We start from the raw sequence: 16,117 nt of genomic DNA, 5'->3' as shown, positions 1-16,117 counted from the left end.
ATCCTTCAATCGTTTATCAAAATTTCTATTCGCTGTATCCTCATTGACATGCAATCATGTGATATACATATATATGTACATAAAGAAAAAACTGAAGAAAGTCAATGCATAACCAACAGAACCTTCAGAATCACATAGTTCGTTTTTTAGAACACTTTATTGTCAAAAGCATATACTGTATCTCAAAAAAGGCATCATGTATCATAAAAAAACAGATCTTGAGCACATTTATACTATTTGTAGTATCAAATTATGTTTACAGTCCAGGTAAGAAATAGGTATAAATTATTACATATGCTCATAGTAACATAATGATATGCTTGGTCCTTATACCACTAATGCATAGTTCACAAAGAATCCAGTATTCTTGTTTGGAATGTTAAAAACCCTCATTGAGTACTTTAAGGCCTGCCCTTCCACCCCACAAAATGTCTTTTTATTCCAAAGAAAACACGCTGGGCTCCAGTTGTACTGGTTATACAAACAGGGAAAATATTTCCTTAATAAAAAACAAACACAAATCACACAAACTAAACTGAGAGTGAAGACAGAATGTCACAGTCCAGGGTTTTGTTCCCACAAAACCTTTTTTATGTTTTCTCATTGGATTTAACCTGTAGAAAAGAGTCATGGGTTATCTCAACTGACAAATACTGAACAAATGGAACTTGTTGTAAAATATTCACATTATTATGTTTTTGCTGTCACAAATAGTACAACAGTAGGCCAGTTTTGATCTTTGGTTTAAAAAAGTTCATGATTTGACTACTCCTGACCCCATAATGTCAGGTCTCTGGAATGTAAAGTCTTTTGATTAAAATATAGGATCTGCGTCTTTAGCACATTATACAATCCTTAGTATAAAAATAAAATAAAACAAAGAACATTGGCAGTGAGTGGAGTGAAGACAATGGCCGTAAAAAAAACTATAAATTAAAACAAGTCTACATTGCAGCTCATTGTGATGATTGTAACATTGGGAGGCAGTTTTTATGCTAACATAATAAATGACCACAGAGTTTAAAAAATAACCTATGAGGACTCGAATGCATTGAGCTTCTATATTTGGAATGTTTCAAGCAACCCCTCCTTCCCTTTCACGTCGTTCCCCTCTCCCTCCCTAATAGTCGGTCCCATCGTCGGGGTACACCCGCGGCTCCTCCTCCTGGTAACCCTGGTAGCCTTCGTCCTGGTAATCAGGGATGTACTCGCCGGCGCCGCCGGCTCCCTCCTCGCCCTCCGCCGCCTCGGCGCTTGCCGGGCAGTACTTGGCGTCATAGATCTGCCGCCCCAGGCCGAAGTTCTGGCCCTTCTGACTGGCGCCCTGGTTGGAGCCCATCTGCAGGGAGGTGGTGGTGTTATCGCACTTGTCCGTTCCCAGCTTCTGGTCGTAGATAGCACGCCTCGTACCCGGGGCGGTCATGCCGGCCTGGAAGACAACAGGGGGAGGGAAGCAGAAGAAAAGTTTGTTTAGGGGTTTCTAGGTAGACTAGAAAAGCGACCTTCAAAAAGACAAGAACCTGGATGTTTTGAGGAGAAGAGCCAAATGCTTGTTGGTAGCATTGCTGCCGCATTATGAAGGCTGTACCCAAGGTTTGGCACCATGTCACTTTTCCCCCTTATTGTGAACAAACCTACTGGTAGTTACCAGTCTAACCAGGATTATCCCCATCCCAGACAGAACCTAAACATGCATTTACCACGTAGGGCTGCAGAGGACACTTGGTTGACCCTAGAAATATGTCTTTCAACGTGGCATGGGCATGACTGACTTGTCTGCACTTGTTTTGTCAAGTAGTGACAGACTATAGTATAACCCCATAGTGTGTGTGGATGGTGAAGCTCCGTCAGAGCAGTGGGCGTCAGTGTCCGAGAGAGAGAGGGTTTGGCTCCTGGAATATTCATATACAACATCACTCATTATAGCGCTTGTAACGACTACTAAAAAAGTATCACACCGTTGGCGTGGGTCGTAAGTTACCATGGAGATAACACGCCTAAAACTCAAAACGCAACTTAACTACCCTACTTACAATTTTTCAATTCAGATATTAAAAAGACCACTGCTCGGACGGAGCTTCACCATCCACACACACCCCGTAGTGTTTGTGTCCTGGGAGCCTTACACTCGCTCGGACACCAACACCAAAATCAACAGCCGTCAATACACTGTGGTGTTGTACTGTAAGTGTCAATACACCGTGGTGTTGTACTGTAAGTGTCACTACACCGTGGTGTTGTACTATAAGTGTCACTACACCGTGGTGTTGTACTATAAGTGTCAATACACCGTGGTGTTGTACTATAAGTGTCACTACACCGTGGTGTTGTACTATAAGTGTCAATACACCGTGGTGTTGTACTATAAGTGTCAGTACACCGTGGTGTTGTACTATAAGTGTCACTACACCGTGGTGTTGTACTATAAGTGTCACTACACCGTGGTGTTGTACTATAAGTGTCACTACACCGTGGTGTTGTACTATAAGTGTCAATACACCGTGGTGTTGTACTATAAGTGTCACTACACCGTGGTGTTGTACTATAAGTGTCACTACACCGTGGTGTTGTACTATAAGTGTCACTACACCGTGGTGTTGTACTATAAGTGTCACTACACCGTGGTGTTGTACTGTAAGTGTCAGTACACCGCGGTGTTGTACTATAAGTGTCAATACACCGTGGTGTTGTACTATAAGTGTCAATACACCGTGGTGTTGTACTATAAGTGTCAATACACCGTGGTGTTGTACTATAAGTGTCAATACACCATGGTGTTGTACTACAAGTGTCTGAGAAGCTAAACATTATCTTGGACGCGGCTCCAACCGACCAGACAGAGCTCTACGCGTCTAAACCCAACGCCGTCGGTCGGGATGTCCAAGGGCCTCAGAAAAGGCCCTTGGACATCACAAAAAGAAAACCACCTGTGTTCAGAGCAAAGTGGAACGTTTTGTGGGAGATTGGAGAAAACATAGGATTGTAACTATAATAGAATAGCAAAATGATAAAATGGTATAGATCTATGTTGACGTTCATATAAAGACACATTACCACGATTAAAATATATATATTTTTTAAATAAAAAAAATGTTCTGGGTTCACTTGCCCTTTAAGCCTCGCCCGCAAGTCACTTTCAATAAAAGCAACTGCTGAAATTGTAAATGAAGGTAGTGCTAGGTAAGAGGCTTTTGAGGGCGGGGTCCGACAGTTAGCTTCAGGGCTGAACAACAAAATGTTGGCGAATGCTGCGTCATGGGAACAAAATGCATGAAAGGCATACTTAAAACTACCACACTGTACAAGAGACTTGGCGATGAATACAGCTTTGTCTCAACATGCCTTCCAGAGGCTCATGTAATACACGTAGCTATGGCATTTAGTCTTAGGTTGACAATATTATATGTGGCCTACACACTGTATTCTTCTCATCTCAAGTACAGGAACATTGATCACAGACAAGGCCTACATAATAAGCCAGGTTAACCATTCCCGCTGTTGTTTAATTATGTTTTACAGACTTATTATTCTTATTTAACTTTCATCCAAAGCAACTTGCAGTGAATTTCGACAAATGTCATTAAGTAGCAGGTGGAGGTCAGGGATGCCAAAAGGTAGACTGCAGCCATTGGGGTTCGAACCCACAACCTTTAGACTGGGCGTCAAACACCATGCTTAGGTACATTGTTGCCCCTAAAAACCATCATGGATAAGGTCACTGCACCTGGCTGGCTCCCTTGTTGGTGCCCATCTGCAGGCTGATGGTAGAGCTGTCCATGGGGGCCAGGGTCTGGGACTTGTGGTCGTACAGGTGTCTCCTGGTGCCGTATGCGTTCATGCCCGCCTGGCTGGCTAACTTGTTGGTTCCCATCTAAAATGAAAGAAAGGAGGCGGATACATGAGGGAGGATGGCCATAGCATGACGTACTGTATTAAAATCAGGGTGAAGTATGAAACATTAAATTAGAGAAGTTATAAATTTTCATTTCATTTTCATCTATTTATTTAAAGGACAGTGCACATTAATCTATATCCTTTGGCAAGATGTTAAGCTAGGCACAGGATGGCTAAAATGTAAAAACAAACATTTTGCCAGAGTGAACACCGAGCCAAATGTAGTCATAATGCAGTCACATCTGTGACCTGTTATATAAACATCAGCATAACAGAGACTTAGAGAGACTCTACGAACAATAGAGCGCCTTCTTCTAGGGAACATGACGAGCATGACATATTGTTAGGCAACAGTTTCACTGCAAACGGCACATAACTTTGCAGGCACGTGTCAAATTGCACATGCACACATTTCGAATCACATACCCTTGTTGTGTACGCAAAGTACAGGTACACGAAAGGGGTTTGTTAGTAAACCTGTGATTAGCAGTCTCAATGGTGATGCGTGAATACAATTGTAGTGAACCATCTGGACAAGTTAAGGAAAGTGTAGGATTCCTCGCATCAGGCGAAAGAAACCGCCACTGGCTCCATTCACAGAGTAGTAATCTGAGAGCAGAGCCTCCAGTGTATACCTGCAGGCCGATGACACACTGGCCCGCCTTCATCTTCTCCTCGTCGAAGGCCCGCTCCTGTTTGTCAGCGTACTTGATGCCGATGTCCACCCGGGGCTGGCAGCCCTTGGTCTTGGCCTGAGGAAGCAGACCGCAGAGTGGATATGTGATCTGGTACTAAACTACTAAACTAGACTTCATTGACTTCATCAAGATGGACCCATGTCCTAAGCTAGGACAACAGCCAGACCAGTGAACTCCTTTTCTACTGGCAGATTGTAATTAGGCCATAAACACGCAATATTGAAAACAATGTAGCGATATGGCTCTAACATTACAATAATGTATGAACCTTTCACCCTAGTGTGTGTTCACCCCAGGATCGTTTATCTGGCAATATACAGCGCAACACTTCCTTCATTAAGTTAAGCAACCACATCAACCTGTTGATGTTGAATGACTTCTCTTCTTGTAGACAGAGGAAAAGTAGTGGGAGGGGTTTTGGGATTATTATTAGGTCATTATGAAGATACTTGGCCAGCATCTTTTTATTTCTATAATATTTCAGTTGTATGATGTGATTTTATTGATAACATTATTGATCAATTTTGATCAGCAAAGACTCCAGATGTGAGCAGGTTGAAATGTTATAAGACTTGTTATGAGAATTATGTCATTATTTGTTATGTCATTATTTGTTATTGTTGATATTTGTTGTTTTTATATTTATTCTCTATTTTGTTTTAATATTTTTGTCTGTTCTGTTTGAATCTCACTCTGTAAAGAACTTTAGGCTGCATAGTTGTGTGAAAGGTTCTTTATAAATTAAGTTGGTTGAGTCGTGTTGAGGCCCTTACAGTGAGAATAACTCACCATATATATTGCCATAGACAATAATAATAATAATCATAATGTTATTCCAGATGTGAAACCATCAGGAAAACATAGCGGTTCTCACCATGCTAGCAAGCGCCAACAGTGTCGTCTGGACCTGCGTCATGTTGCCGCTCTCAAACAGATCGTTGGCCTCAAATATATCATGAGGCCTCAGGCCGTACATGGTGATGGCTTTGGTGAAGGTAGTCAGGTTCTCCAGCTGAAAACACACACACACCCGAGGAAAACCTATCGTTACTCAAATGAACACAGAAGTCAGGAAGGACTCTGGAAGATTAAGACTTGGCTTGGAACTTTAAGACTGGTTTTACATGGATAGGTTTGGATAGGTTTTACAAGTGGCAAAATGGGGGTTTAGCTCTAATCCATTATATGCAGAGCAGGATCATCAGGATGCAACAGTTTTCATATACTTTTTTTTTAAAGAGTAATCTTAGTTTTTAAAAGAGTAACTCACTTGATGCCAGTTCATGGAAGACTGGTTGATCTTTTTCACAGAGCCTGGCTGAAGTTTGTTGATCAGCCTGTTACAATGTAGGAGAGGAAAGGGAGGGAGAGCAGGAGAAGGGCGGTATTCTACCGTGAGTCCAGGATATATTAAAAAGATCAAAGCACTTCCACTTTCTTAATAAGATGAGGAAACACTCCACACGCAGTGAAGATGATCCAAGATACATGGGAGAGCCATCCGTGACAAACTATGATGAACACTTACTGACAGAGTGTGACGCCATTCTTCAGACCCTTCTGGAAGTCTGGACCGATAGAGCAGCCAGTCACGTCCTCGATCCACACCCTGAGCTCGTCCTCCTTCTGATGGTCATACTTCTGTGCAATCTGAAGGACCAAAAAGATTATAAACGTACGTTTAGTTGGGCGCAGGAAAGCTCTGCTTATAATATTACTAGGAATTTAGCAATAATAATAAAAAAAATGTATTGTTGACATCAGAAAGAGAAATAATATGCATACATCGCTGGATGCTTAAGATGTCGAGATCAGTAGTTCTCAAAAAAAATCGTATGTTATCGTGTTGTGCAGTTTTCCAGAATAAGCCCTTTAATGCTTAGGATAATAACTGCTTCATAAAAAGAAAAACGTTTTATTGTGCCTTGAGCCTATAATCTTCTTTTATGCTGAACTCTAAATTCCACAGTTTCTCCAGCAGTGATGTTGTGTCTGAGAAGGAGGTTGTTGTGCATGTTGTGAAGGTCTTAAGTGTGACGACGACATGACCCAACTGAGTCCCACAAAAAGGACATCCTGTTGGCCTGAGTCCTCCATTATATCCAGAGGCTTAAAGTAACTGGTACCAAATAAAAAGGTTTGCAGGATACATTTTATGAGCCCTAAGTTAACACAACACACAAGGTCCCGACTTCCTTGTGAGGGCTTTATTGTTCAATCCCATTTATTGACTTTCTCTACGAAGAAAGAAGCTGGCTGTGTGTGTGGCTGTGTGGCTGTGTGTGTGTGTGTGTGTGTGTGTGTGTGTGGCTGTGTGGCTGTGTGTGTGTGTGTGTGTGTGTGTCCTTGGGCTAGACCAGTTCATTCAGGAAGTGCATTTCGCCTGTGCGTATACAACTAGAACATTCTACTCTACTGATGAGTCAAAGGGCATCACACTTTCCAAAAACATTGTAGAAAGAAAAAACACAATACAAAGAGGTAAATAAAACAAAAAATCTTTACAAACAAGGATGGGGTGGGTCCTGTTGACAAATACCCATGTCCAAGCAAGAGACTGAACTATACACACAAGTATTAGAGGATTTTTTGTAGGCCTACAATATTTAAACCCTAGTTGTTCAAGGCGCTTGGCTTTTGTATAATTGCACAAACAATGGGAGAATTCTCTTCCTATTATATTTGCCTTATTTAATTATCTCATTATTAAAAACTACATTTACCAGTTCAATTGACCACAAAAAGCCAAAAGATGTCTTTAAGAACGGCAGGCTGCAGTTGAGGAATTTCAACCCACCCCATATTACAATAGAGTTTGAATGCCGCTGCTAGAATGTAGACAAAACCACAGACTGTGTTAATAGGCACAATGTGTTCCAAATAGACTTTCTAACTTTCAAGAAAAAATGTATTTCTAAAGTGTGTGTACTAGTTCTGCATCCGCCCACAGTTGAGCTTCCTAGTTCAGAGGAAGGAAAAGTGTTAAATCCTCAAATGCTTCACAGGCCAACCGAAGTCACGGAGCACAGGAAATGCCACTTGGCTCAAAATGTCTCAGGCTAGCCCTTGATGGAATACACTTATACAAAGGAAGGAAATACAACATATTTGCTTTACGCAAAGCCCATCGAGTTATATAGAACCTGTGGAAACATCTGGGGAGGGGTTGGACAGACCTTCTTTCACCATACAAGGGCACGGCCATGGAATGTAAGAGAAAGGTATAAATCAGTTGGGTGGCCAATGGCACAGTGGTATGTGACGAGAAAAAATACACTCCCTTCACACAGATCCCTTGTGTATTTGGACTAATTAGGCAGAACGTTTGGAGTAGCACATTTAGGTACAGGATCACTATCAAAATAAATAAAAAAATAAACTACAGCTACAATTTACCACAAACGCCAGTGGTTCCTACATGAAATGACCGATGCATACTTTGACCATACATTACTTTATTGATTATGTACCAATCCAGCCTTACCAGATCAAGTGAGTGGCAGTGGCCAACCGGTAACCCTATCTACTGGGTCACAGAGGTATTTTAAGTGGATCCGGATGTGCACTGATGCTTGTTGGCAGATCCAAACAAACAAGATGAACTTAACGGTTAACCTCTCAAAGGTTTGCATTCCAAGACGTTGTCGGGAATAAGGGAAACAGACGTTAATGATCAACGCATGGGTTTAGTCTAGACTTTAGGATAATTCTAGACCCTAGCGGTTATATAGGAAGCCGATGGAGCGATGTCCATAGTTTGAGGAGGCTTTGAGCAAGATACTCACTCCATTTTGCATGACGAAGTAAGATGCGTCTGGATAAAGTTTTTTTAGTGGAGGCAGGAACTCCCACAGTCCCACAGTGCATGAGCACAGAACAATGTGTGAAGGGCAATGACAAGGATGCAGGACATACCAGGGCCCTAATATGACAATCACATCATACTAATACGGATCACAAAGCCGGACAAACAAGTTGGACTCACATTGGACACATTGTGGAAAAAATAAATAACAATTTTGCCACAACGACACACTTCTCGGGCCAAAAAGACACCGCCCATATGCTTCTTTTCAAGTGCCTCCCACTCCCACCACACTCAAAGTCAAGTTTTAGGCTCAAGTCAAAAACTTTACATCCCATAAGCCATGGATAAAGCGTGTGCCTAGGCGATTTACATGATTGCCGATTCAGGTTACGGTTAAGTTTCGCGAAAAAATCCCAAAGGCTAACATAAGGTCGCAAAGCAACGTAACATCTTAACCGGTGCTGTTCCGGGAAAGACGTTGCAGAGGTAGGGTGAGCTGAAGTTTCACAGAAATATTAAATAGGCCTATATATAATAAATAATGTTAAATTACACTTTACTGTACCTCTAGGCTAACTGTCATACATACCTTATTTTTTACTTCCGCTGAAAACCCATATGAAGGTCCCCTGTTAAAGGCCGACATTATCAACTGCTAGATTCGCGAGAAGTCAAAAACTTCGTGCGTTGTAGTGAAACGACGGCGCTGAACGTATTTAGTTTACCTTCCAATGAGATGTCGAGCGGACTAGAACGTGCAGACTTTCTCTTTGACTTGTGCTCCAATCACAACGCTCCCTCGGAGCGTGACGCGTCCCTAATCGATTATAGGCTCCGCCCCTTCTCTTGCTTACGTCGTGATTGATATCAAAAAGTCCTTATATGGAATGAAACTCCCCGAATTCCTGAATGTGGGAGTGAACGGGCCGTCCCACCCAAGCATGCCAGACGTACTGCGGCCGCTACCGTCTATGCGGGCTGTTCTTGAGTCACCGTTGGGATGGGAAGTAGGGTTCAGTGTTGCCAGATTGGGCGGGAATTCTGGCCCAATCTGGCAACACTGGTAGGGTTTGAGGAACTACCAGACTACTGAGCTACTGGAGAAATTGAATGACGTAATAGTTTTGCATTAAAGCCATATGTGGCTACCGGAAGGCACAAATTACCCTCGATTTTTTATTCCAAAGGCAATCTAATGGAAGAATGCTAACTATGAATTGGAAAAAAACATTGCAGTTTGAGTTTATCTGCAGGTTTTCTTTCTATAGGCCTAGTAGACTAAACGTGAGAAGAAAGGAAATGATGGATTGTTTTGAATATAAAACTTATTATATTGCAGCAGGGCCTATCACAACTGTTAAAGCTGAGGAACAGAACAAACATTCGAGGATCAGAGGCAGCCCACACCTACTGCTGGTATATTTACATAACAGGTTAAACCTGGTCCGGACAAGTTGTCAGAGGCTTAACAAACCAACAACTACACAGGGACAATTGTATCTTAGCAAGGGACACGGGAGTAAAATGAACCAAAAACAAAACAAAACTGCCCTAATCTCATTTACATTTAGGGCATTTAGCAGATGCTTTTATCCTAAGTGACTTACAATAAGTACATTTGTTAATTATGGAGGCACAAAAGCCACACTTTAAAAAACTCACAAACGTAGGACCTCTATTGGTGTGATCTATTAGTTGTGAAACTACTAACTGAACTAGAACTTATTTCATACATAGTTAGACTCAAGATTTCATCAGTGTGATTCAGGTCTAGAAAGAGAAATTACAGTGACTCAAAGATACTAAGACACAGGGTTGTTAAATGATGCAGTTCATGGCTTCAGGTGACATAAGGGCCTGCAAGTAGGGAACTGGATATATGCAAAATCATGTCGGTTTATGCATAGGGTAGGCATTACTTTGACTTAAAACAAGCACATACTAGAAACAAACCAATTAAAAACGGTCAGTCAGTCACATACCATAGACAAGACCATATAAATACCTCAAGCCAACACAACATATTACACCACCTTGTGGAAGGATCGCGGTACTGACAGTCCCATTCTACAGGTGTATCACTGAGAATCCTCGACAAAGGGTACAGAAAGCTATGTTAGTTAAACAGTGGATTTAGATCTTTTATTTTTCAAACAATTGAGTTGTTAGACACTGGATAGCGATGCCCCCCATGAGTCTATTTTCAGTCATACCACAGTCAAACCGATTCTTAAACACCCTTTTCTTTAGCACTTTTCTTTATTGCAAGCTTTGTTGTGTGGCACCTCATTGTCTTAATTTTAACTTTTACCCATACTGCATCTGTATTTTTAACAACAAACAAATGGTGCATATACCAGTGTTTTATTGACCATGGAATTTGGAATTGTCACACAAACCCAGCTCCACGGACAGGCGTGTTTTATGCAGAAGCAAATCCAAGTTTACCATTTTACCAAGGCACATTGGTTGGGTGAACAACAGAGCATACACGATAAATACTACACTGCACAGAGCCTGACCAAACGTCTTGAAAGTCATACCAGTTCAGCGAAGAAAAACAAAAAACAGTGGCATGATACAGGAGTGTCAACCCAGCTCAATGGACTGATTAGTCATTCACATCAAACCAAGAGTGACAGATTCACACTTCTCTGAGCACACCCTTCCTTCCCACTTGTATCATTGTTGTTGTAAAGCACAGAAGCAAAACCAAATGAATGGGGTGGGAGGGGGAAATAGGGATGCTGCAACAATCATATGTACACAACATTTTCCATGGCCGTCTACTGTCGTTGATTCTAAGCAATTGTTGAGTTATTAATAAAACTGCCTGAGTGACTAACCATTGTACACATTCATACAGGGCGTTACAAATCTGTATGTTTACCAAAATGTGTTCAACTTGACTGTCTGCTGAAGGGAAGGAAGTCTGTTTCTGCTGTTCAAAGCAGTTATGGACCTGCACCCATTTCGTAATACTTCATTCATGATGTAAGACCTATACGGAGATGTAAAACACCTGGACCGGAACAACAACATGTGGCCCGAAGAAAAAGCCAGGTCATTAAGGACAGGTGGAAGTTTTGTTCTGGAGGAAAAGAGTGGGATGACAAGGGTTTTTCATAGGCAATGGATATGAGGAATAGGCTAGCAGGATAAATCAAGCATGACGTAGGGAATGTTTGGGAACCAAAGGGACTGGGTCACCAGGTCTATGGGGGAAGCTTGTTTAGGATTTTTGTATTCCAGATCAGGCAGATAACAGTGTGATGCAAACAGCAAAACAAACCTATTTTTTTTTATCAACATGTTTGATAAACCCATTTAAACAAAGAACTGGTCAAAATAAATAGACGTAGAACATAACAAATGTATAATTTAAATGTTTTTTATATATCTCAAATAAAGCTTCTTGTAACTGTCAAATATGCCAGAGCGACCATTGTACAGGGCTGGCCAAGCTACCCTGTACTAGATTAATTCCTCAAACCTTTAGTTAGGCACCATACAAACCAAACCACAGCCTTCCCATGTAGAGAGAACACACACACACACACACACACGCACGCACGCACGCACACACACACACACACACACACACACACACACACACACACACACACACACACACACACACACACACACACACACACACACACACACACACACACACACACACACACACACACACACACACACACACACACACACACACACACACACCATTGTGCCTTCTAGGTTAGCAGGACCCTGCACCTCTGTTGCTTCACCTTTGAAAAATGTATAACATAAATAGCCCTTAGTTTTAAAGAACTCAACCGTTTGCATTTAGCTTTTCCAAATCTTTTATACCTAAATAACTGATCAAAAGTGAAACAAAAAGGGGATAGGCTTAAATATGCTTAAGCAGGTCTGGCTTTCCTGGAGCTCACAGTGGATATACAGAACCATGAAGTACTCTCGTTCGCAGTGGGATGCAAGAGGGGGGGTGGAAAAAAAAGTGACATTTTCAAACTCCTCAGTCTAGGCAAACATATGGCAAGATGTTCAGTCTGCTTTCGCCCCCGTGAGGGTCCAACGATATGCACTCTGTCCAGTCAAACCAGGCACCCTTTGTGTCATAGCAACCGTTGACCCCTGGCCAGTGTTGCGTGTGTATTCTGTCCAGCTCCACGTCTGTCACGTCGCCACTCACGCCGGGCCGATGCGCCACCGAGCTGTCCTTCTGCAGAACATGCATCTCCCTGACCTCCTTGACACCGGGCTCCTCCCGTTTCAGATACTCTGACATAAAAAAGTGCGCGCTGGGGGCCTGCACCCCCGAGGATGTGAGCATGTTACTTTGGAGGTTCAAGTAAGACTGGATGATTTCATTCCGCGACAGCTCCTTCCAGTTTGTCTGTTGGAAAGGGTTAGGGGCAGGGGTGGGGGCGGGGTTAAGGGGCGGGGCAGAGACAAAGGGTGGTGCGGGGGCCGGGCCAAAGGTAGGGGCTGAGGGAGGCACGGGGGTCTGGGGCACAATGTTCTCAGTCCTCTTTGTACACTCGGCAGAGTCTGGCGCGACGGCCTCCTCTGTCTGAAAAGGTTCCTTGTGTACCATGGACTTGATCTGGCCCGTCACAGGATCAAATGTTATCCTGCGTTCTTTTAAGCGCACAGGCTTAACAGTGTCCTCCGTTTTCTGACCATCAAGGTTAACAGCATAGTCCCTTGATCGATACTTTTTCCTCCTCTTTCTCTCCGAGGGGGTGAGAGGTGGTCCGTCCGTCTCCTCGGTGACCACGATGCTGGCAGCGGCCTCGGCGGATGGTCTGAGTTCGTTGGGGCTGTGATGGGAGGGACGAGGGGAGATCGACGGTGATTCCAGTGTTATAAACGAGTCATGCGGGGGACATTGAGACGAAGACGAAGAAGAGCTTTGTGAAGTACTGGCCCACTGCGCAGAAGACCTATAGGAAGGGTGTGGCAGCCTGTTGCCAAGAGACGATTGGGCTGGGGACGCTACGGGCTGGGACGAAGGCAGAGGGGAGCCGCGCGTCGTGGGGCTGGGGACGCCTTTCGGTGCATATGCTGAAGAGCGCTTGGTCATTGTTTCTTTCACACCTCGGGGACTAGTGGTGACGCCACGGGGGCTTTTGGCTTGATAATACCCTCCTCCTCCTACCCCACATCCCCCATCCTCCATTCTGACCTGCTGCTGCATCACTGCAACTTTGATCAATGAAGAAGTGCTAGGTAGTTTGGCCACTCCGGGGGAGCTGGGGCGAGGCTTTACCGCATTGACAGGGATCTTGTTGTGTTTGTCATTGTCGAGATGATCCGTCCGCGGCGGTCTGTCCGGAGACGGTACAACTTCCTGCTCAAGCACCGCCTCGGGACTGCTCGCAGTGCCATTGGTGAGTGGAGGCGATAGAGAGTGTTCATAAGCCATCCTTGATATCTTTTCTGGCAAGTGCACGCTGCCATCCCTCTGCTCAGCCCGCCGCTTGCGGTTGCTCGATTTCGCCGCTTTGGGCGAGTAAGTGTTATGAACGTCGTTTCTGACTTTGACATCCGGGACGCCCTTGCCTTCAACCAAGATGTCAGGGGGGGCAGGAGCTGACGGGGCATCTGTTCGGCACGGATGCGAGCCTCCGTTTGTAGAGGCAGGAGGGGCCACGGGTCCACGTGTCGGAGTCTCAGCAGGCCCTGGATCAATCAGCTTCTGCCAGTTCCTCAAGAGCTTCTTAGCACGCTTTGCAAGGTCTTCATTGTTGGTTTTCTTCCGCACATCATTGATTAACTTTCCTAGGCGAGTTTCCTGTATGTGAAACATACAGGAGAAACCTTTGATTATGATATGGTTCCATACAAAGAAAATAAAAATAAAATCACAAAGTCTGCGATGGATCATACCTCAAGTGCTTCTTTGGTGATGGGATACTTTTCCAAATAGGTAATTACTTCCAAGACTGCCACCATATTGCAAATCTGCAGGAAAATGATGAAAAACACCAGATATTGCAAGAGTCAATGTATGTTTTATGCCACCATTAGGATTAAGGTGTGAACAACCAAACAGGACTATATAGCCAGCTAGCGTTAACGTGTGTGTTTCATAATCAAATTAGAAAAGTCTACTTGAAGGACGGACAACAAATTGGGTGTTCTCTTGCCCAATAGCCTCTGGTTCTTAAAATGAAGAAAATAGTTTACCATTGTATAACAACAAGAGGGCAAAGCACATCAAAACCACTGGTTGCTTGACCATCTGTAGCAGGAAATTGCATTTGCAATTTCCAGTTATGTTTGGAACACCTTTCTCCTTCTTTAAATTATAGCTATCTGGAAAAGAAGTTCAAGTAAATGTTGTAAATGTATATTAATACGGAGACCAAGACCGAAGCTAAACGTCCGAGTATCAGCAGCTAATAGTGAGCTAGCAGAAGTTAGCTTGAAGTCTTCAGACTGTCGTTTGAAGCTGGTGAACTATGTGTCAACGCAGAAAAGCCCAATATATGTTGTAGCTTAGAATCGTTTAAGGCTGCCTTGTTGAAAGGTTTACATTTAGTCAAAGGTGAAGTGATCTGGAACATTCACATTTACACATTTAACTGTTAGCTAGCATTAGCCGTTAGCAAATACGTTGACGCTGATGTTTGACTTGGATATCAAGCTCGCGACTATTTCCTGAAACTCGGCTAAAGTAACCCGCCGCGCGCTCCCACAGCCGTTACCGCCGGTAACATCTACCGCCAACAAGGGACACGACCTCAGCTTAACAGGTGAGTTTATGAGCACATCAACAATCATCACCAAACTTTGAATGTATTGAAACAAATATCACTACTACGAAACCGCTCTCTTCCATGATATAGGCCTATCCCATTTACTGAGGCTAACTAATAGCATGCTAGACGCAAATGCGGCTAAAGTGCCCAGACGCTAACCATGGTAACGCTGTTGCTAGCGTACGAGCTGTCATCTCAAATAGCCCAACGTTATGCCTTCGCGGATAACCTCAACGTCGAACAACTCGTCTGTACTGTAGTGTCGTGTACAAGGCAGGACGTGTTTACTTCAATCATAGCTGATTTGCAGCTGGCTTGCTAACATGCATGAGTTTAGAGGGGCAGTAGGCAAGCTAACGTTAGCTCGCTAGCCTACTCACATTGCTGTGACTGTCGACGGCCTTCAGCAGCCGGTCCCTCATCTGCTGCGGAGTTGCCGAGACCGTTGTCATTGCCTGTTCGGTACGACCCGGAGGATGGGGAGGAATCCTCCAAAATGAAAAATTGTGAGACTTTAGAGACTCAAAAGCCCGTTATGAAAGTGTGCCGAGCAGCATATTTCTTGCCGATTCGCGTTAAGGATCGGTAATGTGTCACATGGAGTGTGAGATGTGCCCCGTATTTACCGTCGACGTCCGCCTGCTCGGCGCTCTAGTAAACCACTACGAGCTGCTGGATTTTGACGGCCTCGAGTTGCATTCTGGGATGTGGTGAGTGTCTCTGACGTGGGTACGTAGGCAAGTAAATATCACCGCTGCTGCTGTTCTTGCCAGCCAGATCGCCCCCAGAGTTCACCCACACTCTTTCTCTCGGGGGATGCCAGTTACAGAAGACTGCTCTAAAATGAGTGGTTTCTAGGCCTATTTTGTCGTAGTGGCATGTGCATCATCGGCCATATGTTGGCCACAATGATCATGGGATTGTTTACAGAAAAATAACATTCA

At 43.6% G+C, this 16,117-nt stretch overlaps 2 protein-coding genes across 2 annotated transcripts; both read right to left on the bottom strand.

Moving 5' to 3' along the window:
• Positions 1-144: 144 nt before the first annotated feature.
• cnn2 (calponin 2) lies at positions 145-9,120 on the bottom strand. The gene is made up of 7 exons (XM_084481099.1): positions 8,990-9,120; positions 6,121-6,242; positions 5,863-5,929; positions 5,467-5,604; positions 4,530-4,646; positions 3,725-3,871; positions 145-1,429 (listed from the first exon to the last, which is right to left on the bottom strand). Exons 1-7 carry the CDS (start codon positions 9,044-9,046, stop codon positions 1,121-1,123), a joined length of 957 nt encoding a protein of 318 aa, XP_084337225.1. The 5' UTR covers positions 9,047-9,120; the 3' UTR covers positions 145-1,120.
• Positions 9,121-10,745: 1,625 nt separating this feature from the next.
• On the bottom strand, positions 10,746-15,807 carry crsp7 (cofactor required for Sp1 transcriptional activation, subunit 7). The gene is made up of 3 exons (XM_084481088.1): positions 15,554-15,807; positions 14,299-14,373; positions 10,746-14,203 (listed from the first exon to the last, which is right to left on the bottom strand). The coding sequence occupies exons 1-3, from the start codon at positions 15,623-15,625 to the stop codon at positions 12,422-12,424; spliced, it is 1,929 nt and encodes a 642-aa protein (XP_084337214.1). The 5' UTR covers positions 15,626-15,807; the 3' UTR covers positions 10,746-12,421.
• Between the last annotated feature and the right edge of the window lie 310 nt (positions 15,808-16,117).

This window comes from Micromesistius poutassou (assembly GCF_964030765.1).
Source record: "Micromesistius poutassou genome assembly, chromosome: 16".
Taxonomy (NCBI): Eukaryota; Metazoa; Chordata; class Actinopteri; order Gadiformes; family Gadidae; genus Micromesistius; species Micromesistius poutassou.
Note: the sequence above shows the minus strand (reverse complement) of the source record. Positions and strands in the feature narration are given on the sequence as shown.